The following is a 16,484-nucleotide window of genomic DNA, read 5'->3' as shown; positions in this document are numbered from 1 at the left end:
AATAGGAAGCCTGTGCCCTACTCTCTGTACACCATGGGGAACCCCAGAACAAACCACTGTGAGTGGGGGAGCTCTCTGCACACGGCTGCCCTTGTGGGCAGCTTCCTAGGGAAGCTGTGGGTCTCTGCATCAAGGAAGTGTTCCAGCAAGTGGACAGCCCAGAAGTCAAAGGCCTTCACTATTTAGTTTCTGGCTATCCAAGGTGGGAGGGGTGGGGGGGGGGGCAGAACCACAGGTGCTGAGGTCACCTGGCCTCATCTCCCCACACCATCCCATCTGCATGAATTCCTTGACCCAGCTTGCAGACCTCCCCCGATGAGGGTCCTCACTATGGTCAAGCACAGGTCACACTGGGGACAGTCCTGTTAGACTCAAATGTGCCCTGTGAGATCCCCAGCCCCATGCATAGTGGCCATCTCCGCAAATGCCTCTCTGCCCCCTCTTCCTCCTGGGTTAGGATTCTGATCCTAGAAGCAGAGTAGGCTCACAGAGCCCTCGCTGGCTGATAGAATGAATGGGACACCAAAGTAGGCCTTGAGGGCTTGCTGCCCTGCCCTTAGGGTGCCCAGCCCCTAGGAAAATGGGACTTTTTAGTAGAATTGAGGTGAACATCCCTGGACTCGGCATCAACACGGAGGAGTCAATGCATATGGTTGGTAGGGGAGGAACTCTAGGAACAGCTCCCAGTCCCAGGTTCAAGTCCAGCTCTGTCACCCACTGGCTGGGGATGACTGTTCTGAGCCTCAATTTCCTTGTCTGGAAAATGGGCACGATAATAGGTATACTGTGTATCTGTGAGGATACATGAGATAATGCAAATAACCGCCACCTGAGACCTGTGGCCATCAACATGACCTCCTCTCTGTAGTCAGGATTCACCGAGAAGTTTAGCCACCACCCAGTGGGGCGCCTCCCGTCCTGTCCTGTCCCCTCGGCACAGGCCTGCATTCACCTTCTTGCCTTCCTCATCTTCATCCTCATCGTCCTTAGTGCTGCTGATCCCGGTGTCCTCCAGCCTGTAATCGAAAACCAGCCCCTCCTCTGGGAAGGGCATGGTCAGCTTCGAGGGACCAGAGGAAAACCAGGCTGTGAGGCCCAGGAATTTGTGTGGCTACTTGTCCCTGGGGGCCCGAGTCCCATGGATGGTCCCAGAACACCTGGCATTCAGCACACACATCCTGGACTTGGGAGCCCAGCCTGGCGGGGGGGGTGGGGGGGTGGTGGGGGGCACTGCTGCCTCTCACTTTTTCTATCTTCATCTTGATCCTGAGCCAGTGGCTGAAGTTGATGCGGCTGGCACTGTCCCCTGTGGCACCCACACTCCAGATCAGGGAGAAGATGAACCAGGGCTCAATCAGCTCTGGGATGCGACTCAGCTTTTCTGGGGATATTTTCTTGAGGCCCTGGGGATAGTGGGAACAGTATCAGGCCAAGGCAAGAATAGTACTGAGTAGCCCGAGGAGGCAGAGGTTGGGGGCATCCTTTGGCTTCTGCTTCATAGTTTGGCGTCTCTGCAGCAGACCTGATGGGGTGATCCCGTGACCCATGTGAGCCGATCTGAATCTCTCTTCCAGGAAGCTGGGCGTGGGGTTCAGGGCCCTCTGGTACCCGGGCAAGGAGAGCAGAGGGCAGAAAGGAGAAGGCACCCAGCCCCACTTGCTCAGAGCCGTACCTCTTTAGGCAGAAAGGGCTTGAAGAAGCAGTCCAGCAGCTTGAGGAGACTCATGATCAGGTTGCTGTTGGTTGAGGCGATCACCTCCTTTACCGAGTTCCGGATGAAAGTTATGGACCCCTATAGGGGATGAGCACCCGGCTCTTGTGGCTGGCGGCCACAGCACCTGGCTGCCCCACCTGGGCCAGGCACACTGTGGACTTGCTTACCTCCAGGAAGCCAACAAAGAGGGCCTTGAACTGCTCCTCATAGGGCTTGAATAAGTCAGGGAGTCTCCTTAGCCAGCACTCGACAAAGGGCATGAGCCCCAGGATGCTGGGCTCCAGGTACACCATACCACAGCGGGACACTGTGGCTGGGGAGGCCACTGCCAGGTCCTGCACCTCGAACATCATGGTCATTGCCTGGCACGACATGAACTGTGTGAGTGGGCCAGCCACCAGCTCCTAGGGCCACAGAGCCATGGGGAGGGGTTGCCCATCCTGCAACTGTAGGCAGGCCATGGGGCGGGATGTGCACCAGGAGCAGTGCTGGGGTGGAAGGGATGCAGAAACCCCTTGGTCTTCAGCTGATAAAATAGCCCTCCCTGGAGTCTTGAGGAGAACAAAAGTCAGGAGATTCCTGATTACTCTCTGGCCAGTATAGTGGACTGGGGCATATTGGGGTCCCTGGAGCCGTAGAGAAATCTGATGGGAGCTGCCTGCTATGCTCCAGAATCTCTGGGTGTTCTCAGAAGGGCTCAAGAGATCAGCTCAGTGTGGATACCATGAACTGCTCTTACACCCAGGCGATGCCTCCTCTTCTGAGAACTGCATCTCACACACCAGGCAGGTGCCCCTACAGCCAGGTCTGGACCACCTGTCTCCCATACGACTGTCATGTTGCTAAGGTGCCTGACTCAGACTGGGCTGACATGGCTGCAAGGGGGCCTGGGAGGCACAAGGCAGAGCCTTGTGGGTGGTCATCCTGGATCTAGGCCCAGAGCATCACAGAATGTGGGTCTGCAGATGGGCAGCTCTGAGCAGCTGCACAGGACGTGGCCAAGTGTGGGAGCTTGGGACGGAGAGGGACACCAAAAGGTTGTGGGGATGGGCTGAGGTGCAGCTGTGGTCCTGAGATGGAGGGGGACGAGGATGGCCAGCATGCTGTGGCTGTCAGGTCCACCCAGCTGCAGAGGAGAGCCGGGGAAATGGACAGGAAGACATACCTCTGTGAGCTTGATGATCTCCCCAGAGCTAAGGCACAGCTTCTTGTTGTCATCCAGCACCGTGTTCATGTTCTCTATCCAGACAGCGTCCACTGGCCCATCGAACATGTACCACTTCTTGTTGGTATCAGAGGCGATGGCCCCCGCCCGGATGAGGGAGGAGAAAATCCCATCTGTCCTGCAGTCACCAGGAGGAGAGGGCTGTAGGTGCCCAGAAACAGGGCAGCAAGCACAGCTGACTCCCAGAGACATCTGGCTGCCAGTCTGGCCTTGCTCTGCTGGGGTATTTTTCCCTTCAATATCTTCATTCATTGAAAAACTATAATGGGGGAAATGGGACTTTTTGGTAAAACATGGGGTTATAAAAATGTGTGCTTATATTCCTTCTCTGCTGAATCTCCATTAAAAAGAGGATAAAAAGGTGATATCCTGGGGAAAAGAAAGGAAACGGGGGAGGAGGCAACAGCAGAAATGGAGGTCCACAGAGTTCTGGGACATGGAAAGAGAAGGATAAGAGGTCAATGACCTAGCAGAGAAAACAAGGGATAGGTCACGAGATGTATCCAGTTCCTGCCACAGAACCCAAGAAGGCTCAGGTTTCAAAGGCCCCAAATGCCAGGGAAACTGGTGGGTAGGGGAACATGTTTTTGGTCTGATCCCCAGGCCCCCCACCTACCCATGCAGGAGCCTAGAGTGGGTATAGCTGAGACCCTTCACCAGAAATGTGGGAGCAGGCCAGACTCACATTTAGAAAGACAGGTGACTGCCCCTCTCTGGGCCCCAGAACACTGGAGCCAAGCAAAAGTCCCCAGCAGAGACTGGAAACTTATTGAGAGAAACAGAATCCCCCCAGAGAAGAGCCTCCCACATGCTGACATTTGGACAGTGTCCACTTAGTTGCCCTCTCCAGCTCAAGGCACTTTCCCTGACATGCATGTGTCTGCCAGGGCATGGAGGCCCTGAGAGGAATCGCCAACCCTCTGGGGTCACGACACCAGGCAACACTTACTGAAAACTTGGTATGTGCCATGCTGTCCAAACATCTTCCTTATGTCAAGGTCATTTTCTATGGCAATCATGGTGCCATTATTATCCCCACTTTGTAGACGACAGCACCAAGACCCAGGGAGTGAGGAAGGTCACTCAGCAAGGAAGTGCAGTGGTGAATAGGGTTCCAGGCACTTGGGCTCCAGAGCCTGAGCTCCTGACCTCCCCCTGGGCTAGGGTGGGGAGGGGGATGCATGGCCCACAGCCTCCAGAAGCCTAGGCACAGGGTGATAACTGCAGAGGGATTGGGACCACTCACCATTCATGGGTGAGCAGGTCAAATTCTCCATACAGCTGGCCCATTGTGATGGACTTGGGGTTAAGCACGTAGTAATTGACAGCCTCGTACACACCACCGCTGATGGATGGCTGCCCTTTCAGCAACGTCATGGCGGCTGCCAGGACTCTGTAACACTGGGGAGGCAGCCACCCAAGAGTGAGCCTCCTGGTTCCCCAGAGAACAGGGCTGTAGTGGGCTGCAGATCACAGGGGCAGGAGGGGTAGTCTAGAGGCCACAGAGGTACAAATGGGGGCCAAGACCCCACTGAGGCCCCACCACCCTCAGGCCCACTGTCTGGGTGCTGGATCGCCTGGCTTGGCTCCACTTACATTACTCTTGCCAGAGCCTGTGGGCCCGACCAGCATGAGGCCGTGCCGTACCACCGTGGTCTCGTAGAGCTGGATGCACTTGGTCAGGAAGCCTGGAGGGACATGCAAGTGGAACCCAGGGGTCAGAGAATGGGCTTGGGTCCTGGCCCTGCCACTAGCTCTCTGTGTGACCTCAGGTGGGTCACCCTGAGCCTCAGTTTCCTCATCTATAAAATGCGGCTGACAATAGTGCCTACTTCAAAGGAGGGGGCAGGTGAAGCCCTGAGCACAGAGCCTGGCACAGAGTAGGGACTCTCTGCTAATGGCCAGCCATGATTGCCACTGTGACCATCAGTACCTAACATCCATTGGTCAGGTGTCCAGCTGGCATGGGCCCCAGAAGCAACGTCAGCTCCTGCCGAAAGCACTGCCCTGAGTAAATGGTGGCCAATACGTGGCAAAATCCCAGGGACAAAACCTGAGAGTCAGTCAGGAGCTTTGACTGACCAAGACCAGAGCTGTAGGGATAGCTGCCAGTGGTGGGCAGAGGGCCAGACCCACAGGTAGGGAATGAGCATATCACTTTGGCCCAAGAGCGGCTTAGGGAGTGGCAGGGAGCTATGGTACCACATGCCTGGGGGTCCCTGTTAATGAGACATGGTCCACTCATTCAGTGATGGCTAAGCTGACCCAAGGCCATGAGCAAGAGATTTTGAGGCTTCATTCAACAAGCCTGCTGGGACCTGGTGGGCGGGAAGGGGCATCAGAGCTGCATGTGGAATGAAAAGTGGAAGGCATGGGGGACAGGCCTTGCAGCATGAGCACATCAGGCCCCAGAGAGGACCCGGTGTAGCCAGGGTGGCCAGAACAGCCAGGTGTGACTTCCTGGGGAAGCACCCCCCTTCTTCACAAAGGACAGGCAGGGAGGGTCTAGGAGAAGAGGAAAGGTCAGCCGGGCTAGGGGATGATGGGACCAGAGCTCGAGCTGCATGACTGTACAGCGGCTGCATTGAGACCCCCACCTTCTATTGGGAAAGAGGGTTGGGGCAAGAGGGAGACTGATGAGGGCATCCCACAGAGTTCTTCCAACTGTGTGGTGGTTTTTGTGACAATCCAGTTCAAGAAAAGCCCAAATGCTCCTTAGCCCAACAACAGGGCCGTGTTCCACGAGGAGTATGAGCAAGTCCTGAAGAAGGAAGTGACATGCTTTGCTCCAAAAGAGGGGAGTTGGGGTGGGGGCGAAGTGGGGTGGTGGGTGTGGGCAGGCCACAGCTCACCATTTCCCCAGTGATTCCCACCCCAGGCAGGTGAAGACAGAGCAGAGGAGAGCTCCTGTCAGGGAGGAACAGGGCCCAAGAAGAGCCCAAGTGCTGTGACTACTCCCCACGTGGAGAGAGGGACCACAGCAAGAGGTCTGGGGGAGACAACAGGATTTGCTTCCCCAATGTAAAATAACCAGCAAAATATACATTGGTTTCTGCCCCGGGGTCCTGATGCAGAGCTCCTCAAACCATTATAAACAGGATGCTAGGAGAATCTTCTTTTCTAATACTTAGCCTTTGATCCTGGTTCCTGACACAGAGCTCCTAAAACCTTTGTCATTTCCTGAGTGCTAGAAATGTCTTTTGTTCTAATGGGGCACCTCTTGGTGGTGGGCTCCTGGAAGGGGGCTGGTCACCAGAAAGACCAAACCATGGTTAGATGCCTAGAACTTTCAGGCTCACTCCCCTATTCTCCAGAGAAGGGAGAGGGGCTGGAAGTGGAGAATAATTGATAATAATTAAAATTTTATCATGCCTACATGATGAAGGCTCCATAAAAATCCCTACAGCATGGGGTTTAGAGAGCTTTGTAGTAGGCGAACACATCCATGTTCTGGGAGGGTGGTTCACCCCCAACTCCAAGGGGGCAGACCTCACCCTATGTATCTCTTCATCTGACTATTTGTCTGTATCCTTGCTCATATCCTTTATTATATAATAAGTAGTAAACTTGTTTCCCTGAGTTCTGTAAGCTGTTCTAGTGAATGGTCAAACCTAAGGAGGGGGTCATGGGAACTTCTGATTTGTGGCCAAGCTGGAGAAAATTTGTGGGTAACCTGGGGGCTCACCACTTGTGACTACTTGGGACTTGGGACTCTGATTAGTGTCAGAACTGAATTGAATTGTGGGACAGCCAGCTGGTGCTGAAGAATTGGGAAACTTGCACATCTGGTATCAGAAGCATGATTGGGACAGAGGATATTTTCCTAGACATCTATTACCTGAAGCTTCTAGTGGAGACAAGGCTGGGGCAGGGACTGCTGGCAGTCCCCAGCCTGTGGCACTCTTGGCCTGAGGTAGTATTGCCCTGTCTCTGCTCCCCTGCCCTGGAACACCAGGATGGCCACCCCAGCACTGTGAGGGCAGGGGCCAGGGGCTCACCATCCACATCCTTGAGGTTGCTCTTCTCACAGACCTGGCGAATGGCCTTGTCCAGGATGCCATAGTCAGTCTCCTCCTCCTTGATGGTGGGGAACAGGTCTGATACAATCCCAGAGAAGAGCTTGAGGTCCTCCTGCAGGAACTTGGGCACGTTCACATCTCGGATAGCCCGGAGGCATATCAGCTCCTGCAGCAGAGGCCAGTGAGGCCTTCAGGGGACGAAGGTCGGCTGTGCCTCTGGCCCCTCTTGAGTCATCCTGGAGGCCCGCCTGGGCGTGCTGCTGGATGGAGCTCACCTCATTCATGCTGGGGTTTTCTCGCTTGAGGTTGCCAGCAGCCGAGATCACTGTCTTCACAGCTCTCATCCCAAAGTCATAGTGATCCTGTCACCACCACACAGGAGGAAGGGTGGGTGGGCATTGTCCCTTTGGGGGCTTCTGCCTGGAACACTCTACCTCCCACCTGGTACCTGGCCCTCACCCAGCTGGAAGCTACAATGTCACTTCCCCCGACAGCTATCTGTGGTTGCCCACATGCCCCAGCCTGAGCCAGGTGCCCTTGTTTGCACTCCTCTGGCACCCTCTATTTACCATCCCAGCAGCCCTCTCCCTTCACAAGTTTACTTATTCTGCATCCCCTGCTCAACTCTTGGCCCCTGAGGATGAGGACTCTGACCCAGGCAGAGTCCTGCAGTCCCAGCACTGCACCAGGGGCAGAGAGGAAAAAAATGTGAAAGGAGTTCCCATTGGTGCCACAATAGGGTTGGCCCTGAGGGCCTTTGAGCTTCCTTCTACCATTATCTCTTAAATCTCTCTGGACCCACCCTTTCAGCCACACTACCGAGGCTTTTCTCTTCTTTGCTACTGGTTCTGTTTCTCTCCATTATATGGCAGGTATGTTGGAAATAGTTAAATTTATCTTTTTTTTTAATGCTTATTTTTGAGAGCATGAGAGAGCATGAGCGGGGGAGAAGCAGAGAGAGGAAGACACAATCTGAAACAGGCTCCAGGCTCTGAAGTGTCAGCACAGAGCCCGATTCCCGGGGCTCGAACCTATGAACTGCGAGATCGTGACCTGAGCCAAAGTTGGATGCTTAACCGACTGAGCCACCCAGGTGCCCCTTAAATTTATCATTTTTGTCTATGAGGCCAGACCATGAGAGCTACATCTGGACCTGACCCACGGACCAGCGCACTTCCCAGAAGTCTCAGACTTGGAGCAGGATGAAGAGACTGGGCTACACTTTGAGTCACTGGCACTTGAGAAGGGTTGACTGCCTTTCCAGAACCACGTGGGTACAGTGAGTCTGACGGGAGGGCAGTATCTTTGAAAGTAGATGGTTACAAAGAAGGTGTGTAGGGGTTCTGGCTCCCGGGCCGCACTGTGGCGGGCAGCTGCTGCTTTTCCTGGGAACAGACTGCATTTCCTCCAGCATGTGGGTTTTGGGGGGCACCCCTGGCCAAAGGCCGCACGGCTTCCCCCTGGCCACAGTGACTGGTGTTCATGCATGAGCAGGTCACCCAGAAGGGGCCCATTAGGATGACACCAGGGACTTTTTCTACAACTATTAAGAAAGAGAAACTAAGCGGGCAGCATGTAAGCCCAGAGCTTGGCTCATCTCTGCCACTGCAAAGGGGAAGCCTGCCTGAGAAGAGAGCCAAACGGGAAAGCTTACCCACCAGTGCTGGTGTCCGCACTGGTGTCCACTGCAGTTGTCCCAGAAGCTGGGCTCAGCATGCCGAATGGATGGCCCATGGTGCGGGGCTTGGGGGGAAGTAGGGCTCCCATAAGACCCAATGTACTTGTTCCTCAGCCTTGGGTTGTGTGGCCCTTGGTTTCCTAACGTTTGACCCTCCCTTGCATCTGAACTAGCCCTCAGCTGAGAGGTGGGGATGTAATTCCCATCCTATGGGGCTCACCGGGAGCAGATGGCAGCTCTCACACCCTGGAACCTGGTCGGGGCAGGGCCTCCTCACCTGTGAGCTGAGCTGCTCGGAAGACAGCTTGAAGGTGGTTGTGATCTTCTTGGCCAGCACGCTGGCCTCGTTGAAGCCAAAGGAGTAGAGGGAGATCTCCGCAATCATGGCATAATCCGGAACCATCATGGCCACAGGCCGGAAGAGCGCCTGGGGCACGGAGTGCACATGTGAACGGAGAAGCAGGCCTCCCCTCCCAGACCACAACTCACTCTCTGGACTGCCTGGTTTTCAGAAGGCAGCCTCACTACCCTCCTGCCTCACCGATGCTTGGATTCCCCTCTGCATCTTGCCTGCCATAGCTGAGGTGTATCCTCCCCTGTGGCTGGACCACTCTACTCATTAGAAATCGGGCCTTTGTATTGACCTGAACCTGCCCCCTGACTCCTCCCAAACCTGAGGACAAGCCCGGGGTCTCCTCTCCATGGCTGCAGGGTGGGTCTCAGGACACTGGGCAGGAGGGATGCCACGGGGGTCATCATCCCTGATGTCCCACAGCTGTGTGTCCTCACATAAGTTCTGTGGCACCTCTGAGGACACAGCTGCAGGGCTTTCCAGTACCCTGAGAAGTCACTAGGTCTGCCCTATGCCCAAACTCGCCTTCAGGTTATCAGGAAGCTCGGTGCGACCAGCATATCCTGGGTTCATGGTGATAAACACAGCACAGGATGGAACGAGTGGGATCTCGACACCTTCAAACATGAAGCGTTCCACCTATGTAGGGGGAGGGGAGGGGTTGACTCACCTGCCTCCTCTCTGGATGGGCCCCTTGTTCCCTGTGGATACCCTGTCCCAGCTATAGCTGCTCAGCCCAGGAGAGAGGATTGGCTCCTCAGGATCTGACCTAAGACCTCTGGTCCCGGTAGCTACCAGTTGCCTCCCAGGTCCCAGCTCCCTGAGGTCTTCACATATCTCCTGCTACCCACACCCTACCCCCAGTTCCTGACACTGGTTCTCCTAGACTTGGGCAAGCTCAGCTCTGACTAGGACCCAGCACCCTACTGGGGTGGGGTTGGGCACCTGCCAGCCTCCCAGTTCTTGTCTCCAGGAGGAGAACTCTGGCCACTCTGAATGAGGCTAGAGAAGGGACAAATGGCTGGGGCTTTCCATAAGGGTCAGGATGTCCATAAGGAACCCCTTCCTCCACCACAGCCGGCCTGAAAGTTACACCTGGAGTGGGGCGAGGGCGTGGGCTCTCTGACTGGCTACAAAAGCCCCTCAGGGACAGTTCCACAAGGGGGACTGGGACTGCCCAGTCCCCTGTGAGATGAAACAGGCTGGGCTCAGGGCAGGCCTGAGTGCCTGGCTTTTGATGCCGCTGGTATGAGGAGCCACGTGGCAGTGTGGGCATGCTGGGGATAGTTGAAGTGATGCGGTGGTAACTTGAGGGAGGCATGGGGTGGTGGTGGAACCCCGGATGCTCACACGCTGTTGCTGAGCCTTCTGGATGGTGGTGATCTGCTGGGCTACCACAGATAGCACCTCAATATCAATGCGATTGAACTCATCAAAGCAGGCCCAGGCCCCGGAACTGAATAAGGTAAGAACAATGGGGGGATATGAGCTCAGAGCTCACTTGACATCTCCAAAGCCCCCTGTGACTCTGCTGAGAGGAAGCTTATAATGATCATCTCTGCCAGCTTGGACATATTCCCAACACCCACCACCTCAGCCCAGTGCCCATTAGGGACTGAGTCTTTGACTGCTATTATTCCATCCTGTCCCCTCCTCCACCCTGTGATGCTCCTGGGAGTCTCAGGCAGTGTCCCTGGGAGAGGTCAGCCTTCCTGCCCTGTCCTGGACCAACCTCATGCCCAGCCTCACCTGGCCAGGCCCTTGAAGAACTTGCCCATGGCCATGAAGTCAAGCTGGTCAGAGCAGTTGAACACCACTGTCTGGATGGCCAAGGCCTTGCCCAGGTCTTTAGTGGTTTCAGTTTTCCCTGTGCCAGCTGGGCCAGCTGGAGCACCCCCAAACTTGAGGTGCAGGGCCCCGGTCAGAGTCAGGTAGCACCTGCAGGAGTGAGAGGAGGTAGGCAAGGACCATGCTCCTTCCTCAGGATTCCCAGAGACAGGGAGAGAGAGCCTTCCTGTGCTGGGCCTCGTGGATAGTGGCTCTTGCTTCTCCCTCCTGTCAGGGCCCCACATGTGCCCAGCCTTGGCTGCTGGGGTCAGGACTGGGGCCCTCAGCCACCTGCCCAGTGCTTCCCCCACTTGGCCCCATGACCCTGCAGAGCTTTGCTCAGGGACCTGCTGGGATGGCTGACCTCTGACCACACTTCACTTTCCTTCTTCAAAACCCAATTTGAAAATTCAACTGCTGCTAAGTACAAGTGGCCAGAGGAAATGACTGATTATTTTAGAAGAGAATTGTTCACTGTACAAAAAGGAACAGGATCTTGTTTCTCTCAAGATCAATTTTTCTGGTACGTTGAAAGAAGGCTTTCACTGATGAAATTAGTAAAGCTCATCCGTTAGATGCTTACTGAGTGCCACATGTGTGGCTAAAAGCTTTAGACCTTGGCTGGCAAAATTCTCATAACCACCCTGAGGAGGCTGCAGAGGAAACTGGGGCACGTAGAGTTGAGTCACCTGTTCAAGGTCCCTCAGCCTATGATGGGCAGAACTGGTTTTGAACCTGAAACCCCTGCTCCTAACCTTGCACTGTTTTGATGACTGATAGTACCTTGTGGTTCCCAAACTCTTAGGCCAGCCAGAGCTGGAGGGAGGCTCCCAGGGTAGGAGGGTACATGGGGAGGGGGATGCTCACCTATCGGTCAGGGGCGTGATCACAAGCCTCCCGCTGTTGCCTAGGTACTCATAGCCATAGATGAACTCGGCATTCACAGCCCGGATGTACAGGTTGTTATTCATCCAGTAGTACCTAGCATTTCAGGGAGATGGGTTCCCAGGTCATGGGGACCATGGGCCACTGGGTATGTGGCCAAGGCAAGGTGGGGAATGAGGGCATCAAGGCCCCCTGCCCAGCTTGTGCCAGGGCCTAATGTAGACTGCCTCTCCACCCTGCCCTGGCCCTGGATACGGCCGGGCCCAGGGGCCCCTGCATCCTCACCTCAGCTGTGAGATCCACTCAAAGTCATTCACACTGACTATATTCTCCTGGATCAGCTTGCTCACCACATCCTTGGCATGGACCTCAATGACAATTAGTGCTGATAGCACAGCTCGTTGCATGCGGGACAGCTTCCCCCGCACCAGGGCCACCAGGTCACTGAGCTGCAGGAGCGTGGGGAAACTGTCAGATATTGGCATGATCACACTGCAGGTAGGTTTCCCCTCCCTTGCACAGATGGTGGGCTTCTGCCAGGAATAATCTCTATTCTGGGGGCCTCTTATGGTCTAGGATGGGAAGGGGCACAGAACTAGGCAGGGAGAGGGCAGGTAGGACATTGGCCACCTGGGAAGTCTGGCAGGAGAGCAGATAAAAGCAGAGGCACATGCATGGCATCTGCCTCCCTGCAGCATACAGTGTCATCTGAGCCTCTGAGAGCCAGCTGGTGGAGCCTGGCAAGGGGCTTGAGGAAGGGGTGTGGTGAGGAGCCGGTGTACAGACTAAGGAGAGCCCACGGCACAGTGCAAGAAGGCCCCAGGTGTGTGACTCTCTCACTGACCATCAGGAGAGGGGCACTTGCTTGGGCTCAGAACTCTCCTCAGACCTCCAGTCTCTCCCACCAGTGGCTGGTTCTGAGACACTCATCTCTGGAGGTGTCTGGCCTATTGCTCTTTAGATCTCACTCCAGGCCCCTTACAGGATCAATATAGGAAAACGTCCTCAAGGGACTGGGTTCTCCCAGGGTAAGGGGTGCATGGGGGGGAGCAGATAGTGATCTCCCACCTGCTGAGCAAGCTGGGGGAACAGCTTGGTACTGAGATTACCGGCCTCCAGGGCCTCTGCCACCTCCATGGTCCAGTGGGTCTGGCATCCAGCAATGGTCACCTGGCCAGGCCAGTTTAGAACCCATTGGGTCCTGGGCATCTAGAAAGATAACATAGGCAGGGCTGACCCAGGCGGCTGTCAGCCCCAACCCTGCATCCTCTTGTTCGCTTCAACTTCATCTGTGCTTCTAGGCCCAAGTAGTTAATTCCGCCTCAGAAGCAGAGAAGCCATTAAGCTCTAGGCCTCCTGGCAGAGTCATTTGGGCAGAGTCATCATTTCCTCAGCAGAGGAGACCTTGCAACTGAGGGGTGGGAGCCTAGGATCAGGGAACACACAGTCCTGGGTTCAGATCCTGACTGTCACTTTCAAATCACATGCCTTTGGGCAGAGAACGGCTCTGAACTGACTCTATACGATAAGGCTTAACACCTAGGCGAGCTGCTGACCATGGACTGAGGGAGATAATATGGGGGAGGGCCCCGGTCAGGCCAGGCTCACAGTGAGTGCCTGAAACACAACCACAGTGGTTGGTTATTATCAGGGGCATGTCTCATTTTGGGAGCGTTTTCAGACTCCTCCTCCAGTAACCTCAAGGACTGCCTGCCCCCAGAGAGCCCCTGGCTCTGCTCCTGCGAGCAGCAGTGGTCAAGGCAGAGCTTGAGGATGAGGCCAGCCGGCAGGCAGGCAGCCCCGTGATGGAGCAGGGAGGCACAGAGGCTGTGTCGGCATGGGAGGCACGGCTCACTGTGGGGTAGGCCTTGATGGCCCTCTCGATGATGTCCCGCACGCTGGCCTTCATGCTGCGCTCCACCTCCCGCAGCCAGTCCTCCACGTTGCTGGATGGGTAGATGGAGAAGGACAGCTTTACCTCTTCACCCTCTGCTGAGTACATGTGTGTGATCTCCAGGTCCTCCTGGAACAGCAGCTGTGGGCAGGGGCGGGGCAAGAGAGGCCTTACCCACTGTGTGCCCGGTGGGGTGGCCCGACCACCATAGCCCCAGGGCTGGCCCTGCCCCCTCCACCCACTCCCTCAACTGCATGTGTGCGGGATGGGCCTGCCTTGTCCCCAGCTGCGGCCCAGTCCACTTGGGGAAGGAGGCGGAGCCTGTGCTGTGTGTCCCCCTTTCGCCCAGGCTTGTGTGACCTCCCTTGGAGACACAGATGAGATGAGGTGATTCAGGAGCCTCTGCTTCCTGGGTCTCTTGGCTCAGCCAGCACCTCAGTGTACTAGAGGGACAGAACTCCCCTGAGCTGGGGGTTCTACAGCTGCCCTTCCTCCCACAGGCCCCGGCTGTCTCCAAAGGCCAGGAATCTCACTCATCACCTCATTTCCTGCTAAGAGGATTTGGGGCCAGAGAAGAGCTGTCCTCCTTGGGAAGGTGCCCCAGAACTCCAAGGCCTGAGCCCCAGGCCCAGTTACCCACCCGGGCAATGTTCTCAAAGCACTTGCGCAGATGGGGCTGCACGGCCGTGGGGTCCTTCGTCTGGGACAAAATCTCAAGTAATTCGTCATCTGACAGGAAGTAGAATCTGCCAGGGGAACAGGGTGAGGGAGCGGGTTAGGCAGCCTCTGTGCCCCAGCCTCGTGGGCAGATACTGCCTGAGTGGACACGGGCCAGGTGGTGCCCACCTGGGGAAGGCGCCCCGCTTGGTCTCCAAGTACTCGCTGAGGCCCTTCTGCACCATATCCAGCAGCTTGTTGCAGTCCCGCAGACTGTCCAGCAGCCTCTGGTCAGAACACACGTTGATCACCTGCATGGCCCAGGCCAGAGAGAAAGTAGAAGTGAGCATGGTCAGAGGGCACCTGGGTGGCTCAGTCGGTCAAGCGTTCTACTTCAGCTCAGGTCATGGTCTCGTAGTTTGTGAGTTAGAGCCCCAAGTCCGGCGCTGTGCTGACAGCTCAGAGCCTGGAGCCTGCTTTGGATTCTGTGTCTCCTCTCTGCCCTCCCTGGCTCACACTCTGACTCTATCTCTCAAAAATGAATAAATGTTTAAAAATTAAAAAAAAAAAGTTAGCATGGTCAAACTGGGACACGGCAAGGTGGGCTCAGAGGGCACGCATGCTGGCCAGAGACCACCAATAGGAACTGGGAAGGAAAGAGGGCAGGAAAATGGCCCTGAGCCAGGGCCCACATTCATCACCCCTGTCAATCCACAGAAAAAAAGTCTATAGTCAAAAACATTAGGGTTAAACAAAGCCAAGGAGTTTGATTTGTTGCAGGACTTGTCAGAGACTTTAAAATGCTAATGTAGACTGCAAATCTGCAAGAAGAAAACCAACTGTTGTGTTTCTGAGGAGTATGTCTTGAGACTGGGGAGTCCAATCAGGGAGACACAGGACTTGGGACTTGTCCTTCAGTCTTACTTGTTCAGGGAGAGAAGAGACCAGGAGGCTCCCAACAATGTAACCAGGGCCCTCAGTGGTCCCAGCTGCCCCCTCCTATCCCCATGTGAGCTCGCCTCCCGGTTCTCGTAGGCATTCTTCATGATCTTCCTCCAGATCCGCTCCATTGTCTGGTAGCGCTTGCTCTCCACAGGCAACTGCCGATTGATGTCCTCAGAGTTGAAGATGGGCTCCAAGTAGAGCCAGGACCGTTGACAGTTCAGCCACTCCTCCAGCACCTCCTGGACAGGGCATGGACTGTCAGGGCTGGGGTCTCAGTTGGGTCCTGTCCTCCATGACCTAGAGATTTCACCCCACCAGAGTGCTCAGCAGACCACTGGACACCAGAGCCAGCATCCACAGGTGAATCTCTAGATGACACTGCCAGTCACGGGACCTCAGGGAACAAAGGTTGCACAGAGGCCCTCCCCTCCAGATAAAGTCAAAGTGCCCCACAGGACACCCAAGCCTCCAACAGGGGGGCTTTCTCTCTTCCTTACGAGAGAAACACACTCACACCAGTAAACCCTGAAGTAACAGAGGGAAGAGTCCAACACATGGAATGTCAGACCAGTCTCCTTTCTCGGAAGGACTTTTGGATTTATGACCCCAGGATTCTCTGAGGTGTCTTGAGACCTGAGCATGAGATCCATAAAATGCTCTCTGAAACATGAGTCCAAGAGTGAGACAGCTTCAAAACAAGCCACTTTCTACTTCTACCTCCAAATCCTTCTTTAAGGATTTATCTCTTTTCCTATCAGTGCAAATTCCTCCATTCATTCATTCATTCCTTTCCTCAAGAGATGTGTGTGTTTCAGCCATTCTGTGCTGGGCCTGTGCCACACCCATGTGAGAAACAGAGGGAAACAGGATATGCTCCCTGCACTAGAGGTGTCCATGGTCCATGAAACAGCTAGTTCTGCCTCTGAATCACCAAGGGCCCAGCAAGTGTGATGGGCTCTGTAAGAGCTACCAGGGGCCATCTTACAGGTGGTTGTGGGGGAGTCAGTGAGGGCTGATGGATGCTGAGCCTTGGAGGGGACGGCAGGAAGGGATGAAACTTCAGGTGGAGGGGACAGTGTGACCCAGGGAGACCCAGGGACAATGCCGATGAACTCGGGCATCTCTGAGTGATCCAAGAAGCACACGGATAAGACCTCCTCACTTGGCTCCTGGCCTTCACTGGAGGTTTCTGAACAGCTCCCAGGAAGGTCCCAGGGAAGGGACTGTAAGAATCATACCAGTAGGCCTAGCCCCAGGACAGTCCTCCAAGGCTCTGCAGACAGCTCTT

At 55.3% G+C, this 16,484-nt stretch overlaps 1 protein-coding gene across 5 annotated transcripts in view; it reads right to left on the bottom strand.

Annotated features, from left to right (window-relative positions):
• DNAH1 (dynein axonemal heavy chain 1) overlaps positions 1-16,484 on the bottom strand; it is a 76,029-nt gene that overhangs the window by 23,961 nt on the left and 35,584 nt on the right. For all 5 annotated transcript variants that reach the window (XM_053898054.1, XM_053898055.1, XM_053898056.1 and 2 more), the window contains exons 22-41: positions 15,271-15,435; positions 14,441-14,562; positions 14,235-14,340; positions 13,556-13,735; positions 12,769-12,909; positions 11,986-12,149; positions 11,683-11,796; positions 10,738-10,926; positions 10,339-10,444; positions 9,514-9,627; positions 8,914-9,063; positions 7,234-7,320; positions 6,938-7,124; positions 4,536-4,627; positions 4,186-4,340; positions 2,880-3,057; positions 1,882-2,076; positions 1,673-1,792; positions 1,245-1,403; positions 953-1,060 (exon numbers count right to left, since the gene is read on the bottom strand). In XM_053898054.1, coding sequence (XP_053754029.1) covers positions 953-1,060; positions 1,245-1,403; positions 1,673-1,792; positions 1,882-2,076; positions 2,880-3,057; positions 4,186-4,340; positions 4,536-4,627; positions 6,938-7,124; positions 7,234-7,320; positions 8,914-9,063; positions 9,514-9,627; positions 10,339-10,444; positions 10,738-10,926; positions 11,683-11,796; positions 11,986-12,149; positions 12,769-12,909; positions 13,556-13,735; positions 14,235-14,340; positions 14,441-14,562; positions 15,271-15,435 — 2,832 coding nt within the window. The remainder of the gene's footprint in view (positions 1-952; positions 1,061-1,244; positions 1,404-1,672; positions 1,793-1,881; positions 2,077-2,879; positions 3,058-4,185; positions 4,341-4,535; positions 4,628-6,937; positions 7,125-7,233; positions 7,321-8,913; positions 9,064-9,513; positions 9,628-10,338; positions 10,445-10,737; positions 10,927-11,682; positions 11,797-11,985; positions 12,150-12,768; positions 12,910-13,555; positions 13,736-14,234; positions 14,341-14,440; positions 14,563-15,270; positions 15,436-16,484) is intronic.

Source organism: Panthera pardus, unplaced genomic scaffold (genome assembly GCF_024362965.1).
Source record: "Panthera pardus isolate Hobbes unplaced genomic scaffold, ASM2436296v1 HiC_scaffold_8, whole genome shotgun sequence".
Classification (NCBI taxonomy): Eukaryota; Metazoa; Chordata; class Mammalia; order Carnivora; family Felidae; genus Panthera; species Panthera pardus.
This window is presented reverse-complemented; position numbering and strand designations above follow the sequence as displayed.